The sequence below is a fragment of the Tamandua tetradactyla genome, chromosome 1, assembly GCF_023851605.1.
Source record: "Tamandua tetradactyla isolate mTamTet1 chromosome 1, mTamTet1.pri, whole genome shotgun sequence".
NCBI classification, from domain to species: Eukaryota; Metazoa; Chordata; class Mammalia; order Pilosa; family Myrmecophagidae; genus Tamandua; species Tamandua tetradactyla.
Window position 1 is genome coordinate 18,074,295 of NC_135327.1, and position 15,858 is coordinate 18,090,152.

Sequence of the window (15,858 nt, forward strand, 5' to 3'; positions counted from 1 at the left end):
AGCTTCATTCATATCTGTAATCAAAGTTTGATCACTTTTTCAACTTTTTTAACAGTTGTTATATGAGTAAATGCTTACTTCATAGCTTCAGAGCTCTGACTCTGAGTCTCGGGTGTCACACATAAACCTGCAGTTCCAGGGAATGACCAGGTTATACACAAATAGCTCAGCATCTCAGAATTTAGAAATAACAGTTACAACTCATGAATATATGTGACTACTGTAAGAGTTTATAATCTAGGAACTTTTACAATAGGTCCCAACATGATAACCCATGCTCTCAACTTTAATTCTCCAAGTTTTTATCTTACAGTTAGTCCATATGAATGAGGCATGATAATATTTGACCTTTTGTTTCTGACATTTCATTCAACATACTGTCCTCAAGATTCATTCACCTGGTTGCATGTCTTACAACTTCATTCCTTTTTGCAGCCACTCAGTAGTCTGTTATATGTATACACCACAGTTCTCCCTTCCATTCCTCAGTCAATGAAACCTTAGGCCACCTCCATCCATTGCAAATCTTGAACATTGCTGCCGTAAACACTAGTGTGAAAATGTCCATTCATGTCCCCACTCTCAGTTCCTCCAAGTATATACTTGGCAGTGGGGTTGCAGGATTATATGGCAACCCTGCCCCTATAGACCACTGTACTGCCCTCCAGAGGGGCTGTATCGTTCTGTTTCCCTACCAACAGTGAATAGGTACATCTCTTTCTCCACATTTTCTCTAGCACTTGTATCTCTTCGTTCATTTTTAAACAGTTTTTGCACATGATACAACCCAACCTAAGTAAAGCATCAATGGTTCACATAGCCGTGTCTTCACCATTACAATCTACATGAGGACATTTCCTTTGACTAAGAGCTTCTTTTTTTTTTTTTTTTTTTTTTTTTAAGGAAAGACAGAGAGAAGGAAGGAAGGAAAGGAGGAAGAAAGGGAAACATCTTTTAAACATTTTCTTGTTTTATTGTATTTTGTTTCTCCGTTTTTGTTACATGGGCTGGGGCCGGGAATCGAACCGAGGTCCTCCGGCATAGCAGGCAAGCACTTTGCCCGCTGAGCCACCGCGGCCCGCCCCTTTGACTAAGAGCTTCTTGAAGGCCAAAGTTGTATTTTACTTATTCTTGAATCCTTTGTCCCTGTTATAGAATAGATGCATAGCAACTTCTAGATAAATATTGAAGAAAAGGAAGGATAAGATTTTGTGACTTGTTGGATAAACAGGGTAAAGGATCCAAAGATAAGACAATGTGATGAGGTGATTAAAAGCACAGGGTCTGGAATCTCAGAAAGGATCTGAATCCTGGCTCTTGCCATTTAACTAGCTGTGTGACCTCTAACATCTGTTTTCTCTTCTATAAAACAAGGTTATAATATGTATTCCATTAAATGAGATTATTCATGTTGAACTTTTATTACATTCGCAGCACTTAATAGAAGCCAAAATGGCTAATTCTAAGATTTGAGTTTAGATTATAGGGAGAACAGTAGTGACTTTGGCTGAATAGGTGAGTCAGAAAGGACAGAGCAGTAACTGTTTAATGTAGTGTATATAAGGTGATAGTATGATGTTCAGATTTAGTCTGGAGCTTGGGGCCAATATCTAAGGCTGAACAGAGATATTTGGTTATCACTCATCTAAATCTATTTAAGTCTGAATAATTATTTTTCTAATTTGAGGGGGTGAGGTTTACAGCATCTGTAAGCATCACTTGTTTCAGAGTATATGCTAAAGTGGAATATTTATGAAAACAGATAACAGGCAGGCATTTGAAAATACCAAAATTAGAGCCCTTCTGGTTTCACATGACATTTTGCGTGTTTTGAGTGATCACTTCTTTGGTTGAAGGGCCCTGGATCCAAATAAAATTGACTGGGTGTAATCATGAACTGATTTTAAAAGGGAGTGAAGGAGAAATTGTATACTTGGAGGTGATGATTGCTATCTTCAGTTGTCTGAAGGATTTTAAATTTGTGTATTCTCAGGTCTCTCATGTGCATATGACAGAACCCCGACTCAACTGGCCAAAGTATAATAAAGAATGAACTTGCTGGCTTATATAACTGAACAATCTAAGGGTAGATCTTGGCTTCAGACCTAATTGGAGCCAAAGGCTCTATTCTCTCAACAGGATTTATTTTCTGTTCATCTTGACATTGGGTATGGTTAAGGATTGAATTGTGTCTCAAAAAGATTTGTTTAGATGTTAACCCCTGGGCCCATTAATGTGACCTGATTTGGAAATAGGATCTTTGAAGAGGTGATTAGTTAAAATGAGACCAAACTGGATTAAGGTGAGCTCTAAACCAATATAAGAAGAGGAAAATTTGATCACAAGCACAGACAGACATGAGGGGAGAAGGTCAAATAATTGCTGAGGCACAGACTCAAGTGCTGCAAGTCAAGGAATGCCGAGGATGGCCGACAAACCATCAGAAACTAGGAAGAGGCAGGGAAGGTTTCTCCTCTTCAGGTTACAGAGGGAGCATGACCTTACCAACACTCTAATTTTGGACCTCTAGCCTCCAGAACTGTGAGAATATAAATTTCTGTTATTTTAAGGCACTCAGTTTGTGGTCCTTTGTTATGGCAGCCTTAAGAAACTGAGACAGGTATATTCGGGAAGACCTTTCCCAGGTGTTGGCAAGATGACCAATAGTAGGCTCTGACTTATGTCCTCCCAGTGTCAAGTCCAGAGGAAAGGGTTGCTTTATTTGAATGAGTTCAACAAAAGCCCTGGAATTGAGTCACATTGAACTGATCTGGGTCATGTGCCAGTTCTTCACCTACTTACCATGGTCAGCCTGAGTTGTGTATCTGCCACTTTGGAGAGGATACAGTCTCACCAAATTTTGGAAGTGACAGGTATCCCATAGGAAAACTAGGGTGCTGTTAGCAGAAGAGAGGGAAATTGATACTGGGCAGGCAAAAATAACAGATATTCATTATAATAAGAAAGAGATGCTTTCTGTGTCACCCATTTCTACAGACCCATCAGTTTATTTGACAGTCCAGCTAAAATGTATACCAGTTTCCTGCTTGACGAAATGCAAGTATGTTCTTCTCAAGCCAAAAAAATAATCACTAACACTAATATAATATTTTCTATATGCCAGCAACTATTTTCATCCCTTTAGGCATTAGTTAATAAACTAATGATCCTATGATGTAGATGCTGTTGTCACCATTTTTTTATAGATAAGAAAATTGAGGCAGAGAGAGATAAGTCACTTGCCCAAGGCCACATCGCTAATAATGTTTTATGTGAATAGCTAGCAAGTTTTAGGCATGGCTGTTCCATAGACTACATTCTACATACCATCTTTTTTGAAAATCTGCCAATATCAATCTGCCATTTTTTCACCTTTTCTCAACCTTATGTAGAAACTCATCCCCAATTCATCTATGAAAGTCAAGGTTAGGATAAACAGTTCTGATATTGTATGATTTCTTTCATATTAAATACTTAGAATAAGCAAATTCATAGAGACAGAAAGCAAAATCATGGTTACCAGTGGTGGGGGGAGGGGAGAGTACAGAGTTAGTGCTTAAAAAAAAGTTTTTTTTAATAAAATAACTACAGAATCAGAAACCCACACAGGAAAATGTATTGTTCAATATGTTATATGCCAAACACTTTTTTATTTTTAGCATTCCAAACTAAATTTATTTTAACATTTGTTCCCCCTATTATTTATTTTTATTCCATATGTTCTACTCATCTGTTGACAAGGTAGATAAAAGGAGCATCAGACACAAGGTTTTCACAATCACTCAGTCACATTGTGGAAGCTATATCACTATACAGTTATCTTCAAGAAACATGGCTACTGGGGGCGGGCCGCGGTGGCTCAGCGGGCAAAGTGCTTGCCTGCTATGCCGGAGGACCTCGGTTCGATTCCCGGCCCCAGCCCATGTAACAAAAACGGAGAAACAGAATACAATAAAACAAGAAAATGTTTAAAAAAATGTTTCCCTTTCTTCTATCCTTCCTTCCTTCTCTCTGTCTTTCCTTTAAAAAAAAAAAAAAAAAAAAAAAAAAAAAAAGAAACATGGCTACTGGAACACAGGTCCACGTTTTCAGGCACTTCCCTCCAGCCTCTCCATTACATCTTGAATAACAAGGTGATATCTACTTAATGCATAAGAATAACCTCCAGGATAACCTCTTGACTCTGTTTGGAATCTCTTAGCCATTGACACTTTGTCTCATTTCCCTCTTCCCCCTTTTGGTCAAGAAGGTTTTCTCAATCCCTTGGTGCTTTGTAATCATCATCCAAGTCAAGAATCAGAACTTTGCCGTCCATTCCAGTCATAACCCCTTCTTTCCCTTATAAGAAACTATTACCAGACCCCGACTTTTATAGTAATTATGTCTTTGCATTTTATTTTTAGTTTATCACCCAAATGAGCATCCCTAGACACTATAGTACAGTATTGCCCTTAAAAATTTTCTGGTATCTTTTTAAAAGTAATTAATTTACTTTTAATTGTGGTAACATATACATAACATAAAAATCATTTTAACCATTTTAAGTGGACAACTATTTGACCTTAAGTACATTGACGATACTTTGTAACTTTCACCATTATTTCCACATTGTTTTCATCATCCCAAACCAAAACTCATACTCATTTAGCACTAACTCTGTACTCTCCCCTCCCCCCACCACTGGTAACCACGATTTTGCTTTCTGTCTCTATGAATTTGCTTATTCTAAGTATTTAATATGAAAGAAATCATACAATATTTGTCCTTTTGTATCTGGTTTAATTTATTCAAATGATGTCTTCAAGGTTCATCAATGTTGTAGCATGTACCAGAACTTCACATCTTTTTTATAGCTGAATAATATCCCACTATATGAATATATCACATTTTGTTTATCCATTTGTTTGTTGATGGACACTTGAATTTTGGCTATTGTAAACAATGCTGCTATGCACAGTGGTGTAAAACTAATGAGTCCCTGCTTTGATTTTTTTTGGTGTGTACCTAGAAGTGAATTATTGTCTCAAATTGTAATTCTATATGTAATTTTCTGAGGAACTGCCAAACTGTTTTCTACAGTGGTGTAGCATTTTACATTCCCACCAACAATTCACAGGGGTTCCTATTTCTCCACATCTGTATCAACACTTGTTATTTTCATTAAAAAAATAATAGTAGCCATCCTAGTGTGTATGAAGTATTATTTCATTATGGTTTTGATTTGCATTTCACTAAGGACTCATGATTTTGAACATCTTTTCTTGTGCTTAATGGACATTTATCTTTTTTTTGAGAAATGTCTAAGTCTTTTGTCCATTTTTTAAAAATGGCTTGCCTATTTCTTGTTGAGCTATAGGAGTTCTTTATATATTCTGGATATTAAACCATTATCAGATATACAGTTTCCAAATATTCTTCTCCCATTCTGTAGGTTTTCTTTTCGTTTTCTTGATAGTGTCCTTTGATAGGCACAAGTTTTTCATTTTGATAAAGTCCACTTTATCTATTTTTTCTTTTGTTGCTTGTACTTTTGGTGTAAAGTCTAGTTATCCATTGACTAGTATAAGGTCTTGAAGATATTTCCCTACATTTTATTCTAAGAGTTTGATAGTATTAGTTCTTATATTCAGGTTGATCCATTTTAAGCTAATTTTTGTATGTGGTGTGATATAGGGGTCGACTTTTACTATTTTGCATGTGGATATCCAGTTTTCCCAGTACCATTTGTTGAAGAAACTATTCTTTTTCTGTTGAATGGACTTGAGGTCCTTGTAAAAAAGTCAAATGGCCATAGATTTTTGGATTTAATTTTGAACTTTCAGTTCAATTCCATTGGTCTATATGTCTGTCCTTGTGCTACTACTAGATTGTTTTTATTACTATAGCTTTATAATAAGTTTTTTTTTTTTTTTTTTTTAAAGAGAGAGGGAGGAAGGGAAGGAAAGACAGAGAGAAGGAAGGAAGGATGGAAGGAAGGAAGGGAGGGAGGAAGAAAGGGAAACATCTTTAAACATTTTCTTGTTTTATTGTATTTTGTTTGTTTGTTTGTTTTTTACATGGGCTGGGGCCGGGAATCGAACCGAGGTCCTCCGGCATAGCAGGCAAGCACTTTGCCCGCTGAGCCACCGCGGCCCGCCCTATAATAAGTTTTGAAGTTGTGAAATAGGTATCCTTCAACTTTGTTCTTTTTCAAGATTGTTTTGACTATTTAGGGCCCCTCCTGTTTCTTTTAAATAATTATAAAATCCTAAAGGCTCACTATTAAAGATTCAGTAAATACAGAAGAGGTCTAAGAAACTGAAAGTCTCCTATAATCTTATCCCTCAGAGATGGTCACTATTAACATCTTTGCCTTAATTTTTCCAGGCAATTTTCATTGAAAACATAGTCATTCACTTTCTCCCAAATAATTGAATGAATGCTTATAAACATTTAAAATAAAAACTATCATATTTTACATGCTGTTTTATGATCTGCTTTTCCATTTAAGGATATTTCATGGACATTCTTTCCTTCAGTAAATATAGATCTAGTATACTATTTTATTTTAATTCTTTATTTTGAAATAACTTTAGATTTTCAAAACAGTTGCAAAAATAGAGCCCTTGTTTCCCCTTCGTTTATCTTCTCCTAAAGTTAACATCTTATATAACCACAGTAAAATCATCTAATCTAGGAAATTAACATTGATATGATATTATTAACTAATAGTTAACTAATAATCCACGGGTTTTATTAGAATTTTGCCATTTGTACCACTATTATCCTTTTTCTGGTCCAAGATCTTACTCGTGATTCCTCATTGCAGTTAATTGTCATGTTTCCATTGTCTCTTCTAATCTGGAACAGTTTCTCAGACTTGCGTTGTCTTTTATTACCTTGGCTTTTTGTGTATGTGTGTGTGTCGGGGGGGAAGTGTATGGGACCTTGACATTTTTAAAGAGTACTTGCTGGCTGGTGATGTCATAGAATATATCTTAGCTTGGATTTGTCTGATGTTTTCTGATTATATTGAGGTCATACATTTTTGGTAAGCATACCACATTTTTGACACAGGTCCCCAGAAGTGTTTTTGTTTTTCTTTTTTAACATTTTTTTTATTGTGGATATATAACCACATATTGTGAATATATATAACATATATAACCAAAAGGCAACAAATTTCCAAGTATATTTTAACAAGTAGTTATAGAACAGATTTTAACATTTGATATGGGTTACAGTTCCACACTTTTTTGTTTTTTCTTCTAGCTGCTCCAAGACACTAGAAGCCAAAATAAATATTAATATAATGATTCAGCAGTCATACTCGTTTGCTAAATCCTATCTTCTCTGTTATACTTCTCCTTTTTAAAAATTTTTTTGTGAAAAATAACATACATACAAAAAAGCAATGCATTTCAAAGTACATCGCAAAAGTTAGTTATAAAACAGATTTCAGAGTTTGGTATGGGTTAAAATTCTACAATTTTAGGGTTTTACTTGTAGCTGCTCTAAGGTCCTGGAGACTAAAAGAAATATCAGTATAATGCCCCGTAGTGTTTTTATGACTGTCTTGGTGCATCATATAAAGTGGTACATGATGTTGATGTTGCCTGGTCAAGATATTATGGGTGATGTTAATTTTGATCATGTGGTGAACGTAGTGAGTGCCAATATTTTATCCAGTGTAAAATTTTATTTTTCCCTTTCCAAAGTATTTTGTTTCTTATCATATTTTTGCCTATTAATTTTAGCATCCATCGATGATACTTGTCTTTCATAATTATCACTGTGGTATCTTCCATATGGTGACTTTCTATTTCTGTCTTCCCTTCTATATATTTATTACTTAGAATTCTTCTTTAAGGATTCTTTTTTAAGAAAGCGCTATCCTTTCTCTCCCATTATTTATTTATTCAATTATTTATATCATAGCATATATTTAAAACATTTTTTATTGTGAAATATATACAAAGAAAAGAAAGAAAAAGCAATAATTTTCAAAATACATTTAAACAAGTAGTTATAGAACAGATTTCAGAGTTAGTTATGAGTTACCATTCCACTATTTCAGATTTTTCCTTCTAGCTGCTCCAAAACACTGGAGGCTAGAAGCAATATCTATATAGTGATTCAACAGTTGTACTCAACAAATTTGTTGTATTCACAAATCCTATTTTCTTTGTTATAATTCCTTCTTCTCCTTTGATTCTTCTCCTAGTCTTTAGGGATCTTTAGGCAATGCCCTTTCTGACTTTTTCATGTTGAGAAGGGGTGTTGACACTAAATAGGGTGATATAATTAGTGAACTTGGAGAGGCTGGTCCCTCTGGGTTTCAGGATTTACCTGGCCTAGGAACCTTTTGGAAATTGTAGGTTCCAGGAAAGCAAACTTAATGCATGAAACTTTTACAGAGCCTCAGTTCAAGCCTTAGGTGCACTTAAGAGTTAACAGGAATGATGTTGGTTGGGGTTTAGCATCCCATGGCAACTAGCACTACCTAACTGAAGTGCTAAGAGTAACCTCCAGAATAGCCTTTTGACTCCTTTTCATCTCTCTTAGCCCCTGATACCTTATTTTATTGTACTTTTCCCACTTTTGGTCAGGAAAGCATTGTCAATCCCAAGCTGCCAGGGCCAGATTCATTCACGGGCGTTATGCCCCATGTTGTCCGGGAGACTTTCACCCCTGAATGTCATGTCCCACATAGTGGGGCAGGTAGTGATTTTTCTTGCAGAGTTGACTTAGAGAGAGAGAGAGAGACAGAGAGAGACCACATCTGAGCAACAAAAGAAGTTTCTTAGAAGCAACTCTTAGGCCTTGTTGTAGGTAGTCTTAGCTTCTTCACTACAGAAATAAATTTCATAAGGGCAAACCTCAAAATCAAGGGCTTGGCCTATTTTCTTGGGAGTCCCTAGTGGTTGAGAGGGTTCCTGGGGTTTCCTAGATGGAGAGTTTAATAGTTCCATTTTTTTCCCCTTTAAACCCTCAAGGGACTTTGCCAATACTTTTTAATTATCAGCCTACTATAGTCTGAGATGTATCTGGGTATTACATTAAGCTATTCAGAATTACAAGACCTTGTTCCTGTTCTAGACTCCAGGAGTTTGGGTTGTTAAATGAACTATCCAGACACGTTGATTTAGATTGTTTATTGCAGAAAATTTAAGTTATGAACCTAATAAACCTCTCTGCATTTGGTCTGATATAATAGGTGAAGGTCTAGAGTACATGCATTATCATTTTTTTACCCTGTATTTTGATTTACCTTAGTCCCATTCAGATTGGCTTTGTTTTTACTTCTGAGCCCTGATTTCTTTTTTGGTTACTTTAACTCTTTATTGTATATAGCTGTGCTAACTTTCAGGGCTGTAACATTGGGTCTTAGGTGTCACAGAGTTACACAATGTTCCAGGAAAATGCCAGCTGATTCACATATAGCTTAGTGTCTCAAAATCTAGAAATACACTTGGAACTTCAGAATAAATGTGGTTGCTGTAAGGGCTTAAAATCTAGGCTCCAGTTTTATAAGTATTTTCTGAAAGAGACCTTAGCGTATTTGACCTTTTGTTTCCAGCTTATTTTGCACAACACATTGTCACCAAGGTTTATTCAGTTCATTGCATGCCTCTCAATGTCCTTCCTTTTTAAAACTGCATATTTCATCATATAAATATGTCACAATTCACCATTGTGCTTCTCAGTCATTGTGAGACTCCCTCCATCTATTGGGCATCATGAATGATGTCCAAAATAAACAAAACATGTCTTACAGTATCCTCACTTGGTTGTACAGTCAGCAGAACTCTCATTTTTTAGACAGTTTTCATTGGTCATTAGAGACAAAGAGCCAACAAATACAGCCTCACCAAATACCAATTCAAACCTACTCCTTATCACATATCCCTCCCTGCTAATTAGTTGTCCCTGATAGTGCTGTGGTACTGTTAATGTCTTCCTATTAACTAACAGCCATAGGATGCATTTTTAGTTTTCCCCCTAAACCCTTCTACTAACTTTGTTCAATATCAAACCTTTGAAATGATTCATGCAAGAACTTATTTATAATTGTATATTTAATCAGTGGAATACATGGCACTATACATCCCCTTTCAATCATATTCACCTTCAATATGGCAATGTTACTTATATGATCCCACTAAATAGTTACCATTATTTCTATCTATTACCTTGCATTTAAGTTCAACCTCATTGGGTAGCCTTTCCTTGCCTCTAGGTCTGCTATATTCTACAGTGTCACCTCTGAGATTATCAGAGTTGTAATAGTGAAATCATACAGTGTCTATCCTTTCATGTCTGACTTCACTCAGCATTTTGTTCTCAAAATTCATCCATGTTGTCATATGCTTCAAGACTTCATTTTGTCTCACTGCTGTATAATATTCCATCATGTGTATGTACCACATTTTGTTTTTCCACTTGTCTGTTGATGGGCACTTGGATTGTTTCCATCTTTTGGCAATTGTGAATAGTACCTCTATGAACTTTGGTGTGCAAATGTCTGTTTGTATCACTGCTTTCAGCTCTTCTGGGTATATACCAAGTATTGGTATTGCCAGGTCATAGGGCAGCTCAAGATTTAACTTTCTAAGGAATTGCCAAACTGTTTTCCATGGCGGCTGCACCGTTATACATTTCTACCCACAGTGAATAAGTGTTCCAATTTCTCCACATCCTTTCCAACACTTGTAGTTTTCTGTTTGTTTAATAGCAGTCATTCTTACAGGTGTGAGGTGGTATCTCATTGTCATCTTGATTTGCATTTCTCTTATAGCTAATGAAAATGAGCATCCCTTCATGTGTTTTTTAGCCATTTGTATTTACTCTTTGGGAAAGTAGTCTATTCATATCTTCTGCCCATTTTATATTTGGATCATTTGTTCTTTTGTTGTTGAACTGTATGATTTCTTTATGTATAGAGGATATCAAGCCTTTGTCCGATATGTGTTTTCCAAATATTTTCTCCCATTGAATTGCCTGCCTCTTCACCTTTTTGACAGTCTTTTGAGGCACAGACACTCTAGATCTTAAGGAGTTCCCATTTATCTATTTTTTCTTTCACTATTTGTGCTTTAGGTGTACAATTTAAGAAGCTACCTCCTATTACTAGATTTTGAAGGTGTTTCCCTACGTTTTCTACACCATAGTTTAATTTTTAACTCTAAAATATTCTATTGTGTTGGTACATGTGTATGTATGTGTATATATGTATATACGTTATAATTAATTTAAATAAATTTCCATTAATGGACACTAATTTGTATTGTAAACATTATAATGAATACATCTCTTTGAGAACCTATCAGATTATTTCCCTAAAATAAATTACCCTAAGAACAATAATTTCTGTGTCAAAAGCTGCATGCTTTGAGGAAGAACAAAGGAATGTCATTACTGCAGGGTGCTGAAAATAGATGATAATTAATACTTTAAAATGTCACCTTATGTGTGAGACTAAAGCAAAAAATGTTTATTTGTTACAATATTTAGATTTTGACTAGAGCATTTCCTAATATAACTCATGTAGATAGTTTGATTGAATGTCATAAGTACTTGGAATCTCAGGTAGCACATGAGACTTCGTTGGTTTGTCCAGAGTGATCCCCCGATGAATCCCAGAATGATTTGATCAGTGACTGGAAAAGTATTTGCAAGCCCCCTTCGGGGAATGTTGAGAGTGGGGAGAAAATCAACTTCCCCAAGTTGAATTCTTGATATTCTCACAAGCAGTGTGGACAACCAAAGCTATAGGCTGAGCCCCCAATCTTGGGATTTGTTCATATGAAACTTAACCCCACAAAGGATAGGTCAAGTCTACTTAAAATTTAGGCCTAAGAGTCACCCCCTAGAGAGCCTCTTTTGTTGCTCAGATGTGGCCTCTCTCTCCAGCCAATATGATGAGCAGTCTCACCACCCTCCCCCTCTCTGCATGGGACATGATTCCCAGGCGTGTGGACCTTCCTGGGAACATGGGACAAAGATCCTGGAATGAGCTGAGACTCAGCATCAAAGGACTGAGAAAAACCCTAGAATGAGCTGAGAATTAACATCAAGGGATTGAGAGAAACTTCTTGACCAAAAGGGGGAAGAGTAAAATGAGGCAAAGTGTCAATGGCTGAGAGATTCCAAACAGAGTCGAGAGGTTATCTTGGAGGTTATTCTTACGCATTAAGTAGATATCACCTTGTTGTTCAAGATGTAGTGGAGAGGCTGGAGGGAATTGCCTGAAAATGTAGTGCTGTGTTCCAGTGGCCATGTTTCTTGATGATGATTGAACAATGATATAGCTTTCACAATGAGACTCTGTGAATGTGAAAACCTTATGTCCGATGCTCTTTTTAGCTACTATATCAACAGAAGAGTAGAACATATGGTATAAAAATAAATAATAGGGGGAACAAATGTTAAAATAAATTCAGTTTGAAATAGTGGTAGATGAAAGTGAGGGGAAAGGGGTATGGTACGTATAGTCTTTTTTTTCTCTATTATCATTTTATTTCTTTTTCTGTTGTCTTTTTATTTCTTTTTCTAAATCGATGCAAATGTACTAAGAAATGATGAATATGCAACTATGTGATGATATTAAGAATTACTGATTGTATATGTAGAATGGAATGATATTTAAATGTTTTGTTTATTAATTTTTTTAATTAATAAAAAAAGTTAAAAAAAAAATCTGCATGCTTAAAAAGTACATTTGCCCTCTAGAAAGATCGTTACAAGTGTCACTCAAACAAGCAACACCTGAAAGTGAATGTTGGTTTCTCCACACTGTGAACATCGTTTTGCACCCGCTTCTAATTTTTTGGTTTATTTTGTTTTGGAATAGGGCAGAATGTACAGAAATAAGTAATATTTTAGAGTTGATGGAAGTTACAGGGAGCTCTTATAGTTTAACATAAAGTTTTCAATAATGAGCAGTGCCCCATAGTGGAAAGGGATCTGCTGTATGGAAGAAAATTCCCCATCACTGGAGATGTTCACATCAAGACTTAAAGTCACTTGTTGGAGATGACAAACTCTGAGGTCCTTCTTGGTCCTAGAAATATGCAATAATTTGGTTTATGGCCATCTGCATAAGTCTGTGAAATTTGAGTGAACTTGGATGTCTTATTTTTCAGTGGTTGAAGGCCTCTCATTGCTGGACTTGGGAGTGTCTCCTTATTCTGGAGCAGTATTTCATGAAGTAAGTGTTCTTGTTTTCTTTTCTGGGTACTAAAAATAGTTTATAATAAACAAAGCCTAAACTCTATTTATTTTGTGAAAACATTTTAAAAGATCTGTTTTTGAAAATCATATTTAGAAACAGCCCCTTTTTTAGATATGATGAGAATAAGGAGGTTTTACACTTGTATTGGAAGTGATTTCTGGATTGTATTTTGTTAAGGAGGTGAAGCTTCTGTAGAAGTTACCATTTTTAATGGCAAATAAGTTGTGAAGAGTCTGCAGTCCACAGATAGTTTATATGCTAATTGGCAATAATATGGTTCTTTGGAACATGCTTTCCAATGAAAACTGTGACAGCAATTTTTGTTTCTTAGAAAGCTCAAAAAATCCTATTTCAACCCATAAAATTAGTTCTTAAGAATAGTAAACAATGCCTGCCCATGCAAAACAAAAATTAAATTAAAAAAGAATAGTAAAACACGTGGGACATGACTCTCAGGAGTGTAAACCTTCCTGGCAACATGGGACAGAAATCCTAGAATGAGCTGTGACAGACATCAAGTAAATGAGGAAACCTTCTAGACCAAAAGAGGAAAGAGAGAAATGAGACAAAATAAAGTGTCAATGCCTGAGAGATTTCAAACAGAGTCGAGAGGTTGTCCTTGAGGTTATTCTTACACATTATATAGCTATCAACTTTTTAGTTAAGGTGTATTAGAGAGGCTGGAGGGAAGTGCCTGAAAATGTAGAGCTTGTGTTCCAGTAGCCATGTTTCTTGAAGATGATTATATAATGATATAGTTTTTACAGTGTGACTGTGTGATTGTGAAAACCTTGTGTCTGATGCTCCTTTTTTTAAATTTTTAATTTTATTTATTAATTAAAAAAATTAACAAAAAAACAAACAAAAATATTAACATATCATTCCATTCTACATATATAATCAGTAATTCTTAATATCATCACATAGTTGCATATTCATCCCTGATGCTCCTTTTATCTACCTTATCAACAGATGTGAAAAACATATGGGTTAAAAATAAGTAAATAATAGGGGAATAAATGTTAAAATAGATCGAAATGCTAGTGATCAATGAAAGGGAGAGATAAGAGGTATTGTTCTAGTTTGCTGCCAGAATGCAACACACCAGAGATGGATTGGCTTTCAATAAAAGGGGATTTATTTAGTTAATGTATAGTTCTTCAGAAGAAAGGCAACTAACTTTCAACTGAGGTTCTTTCTTAAGTGGGAAGGTACAGGGCCATCTCTGCTGGCCTTCTCTCCAGGCCTGTGGGTTCCAACAACTTTCCCCGGGTGATTCCTTTCTGCAAATCCAAAGGCCGGGGCTGAGCTGTGAGTGCTGAGATGAGGTACGCTGAGCTGCTTGGGTTGTGCTACGTTAAGCTCTCTCATTTAAATACCAGCCAATTAAATCAAATATCATTTATTGCAGCAGGCATGCCTCCTAGCTGACTGCAGATGTAATCAGCAACAGATGAAGTTCACAGGCTATTGGCTCATGTCCACGGCAATAGAACTAGGCACCTTCATCTAGCCAAGTTGACACTTGAACTTAACTACCACAGGTATAAAAAAAAAATAGGGGAAACAAAGACTAAAATATATTAGGTAGATGGAAATACTAGCAGTCAATGAGAGGGAGGAATAAGGGGTACGGTATGTATGAGTTTTTTTCTTTTTATTTCTTTTTCTGAATTGATGCAAATGTTCTAAGAAATGATCCTGGTGATGAATATACAACTATTGTGATGATATTGTGAGTTACTGATTATATACCAAGAATGGAATGATCATATGGTAAGAATATTCATGTTTGTATTTTGTTATGTTTAAGAAAAATTTTTAATTATTAAAAAAAATAATAATAATAGTTAAACAGGCCACCATCAGCTCTTGCTTGGAGTACCACAATAGTTTCCTGACAACTCCACATTCAGTCTTGCTCATTTATTCTTTGTTCCGCAGCTAGAATCATCTTTCTAAAATGTGAATCTGACTTTGTCAGTGCTTTGCTTAGTACCTTTGACTACTCACCACTGACCACAGGGTAAAATACAAACATCATAGAGGGGCATGCAAACAAGGCTCTGTGGACCTGTTTATCATCACAATTCTTTACACTCCCTTTACCATTCTCACTGTCCTTATCATTGTGAAATAGAAGTCTTCTAATTTGACTAATTTGATAAAAATTAGTCTCCTAATTTTTATAGCTCTCTCTCTTTTTCAGAACAGTGCTTTTTTCTCTCTCTAAAGCATTCAGCTTAGTTTTCATAGAGATAACTGTCTTTTGCATCAACTGCTGGGAACAGATGTGTGTGGGCATACCAGAGAGTAGCTCACTAGCCACAAGGGCTTAATATGCAGTGGGCCTTGGGTAGTATGTTTTCTAGAGAGAATAGGAACCCCGTAAGAGAGTTTTGGTATACTGTCATTCTGTTTATAGTACTACAGTCTCTATTACATACAGGTCTTTGCTTATACTATTATCTACTCATGGAAAACAGTTCTTCCCACTTTCTCTGGTTGGCTCGATTATTCAGATCTTAGCTTAGATTTTACCTTCCCTCCAGGAAGCTGTCCTTCATTGCCTTCGTCTAGATTAGCTGTTTCTCCTATATCCTTCAAAGCATCTTGTGCTTATCTCTTTCATGGCTCATGTAATA

The 15,858-nt window shown here is 35.8% G+C and overlaps 1 protein-coding gene across 6 annotated transcripts in view; it reads left to right on the forward strand.

Moving 5' to 3' along the window:
* PIGU (phosphatidylinositol glycan anchor biosynthesis class U) overlaps positions 1-15,858 on the forward strand; it is a 156,409-nt gene that overhangs the window by 37,323 nt on the left and 103,228 nt on the right. For all 6 annotated transcript variants that reach the window (XR_013179694.1, XM_077170863.1, XM_077170855.1 and 3 more), the window contains one exon: positions 13,125-13,189. Coding sequence is in view for 2 of the 6 variants with exons in the window: in XM_077170833.1 (XP_077026948.1) it covers positions 13,125-13,189 (65 nt within the window). In the remaining 4 variants the exon portion in view is untranslated. The remainder of the gene's footprint in view (positions 1-13,124; positions 13,190-15,858) is intronic.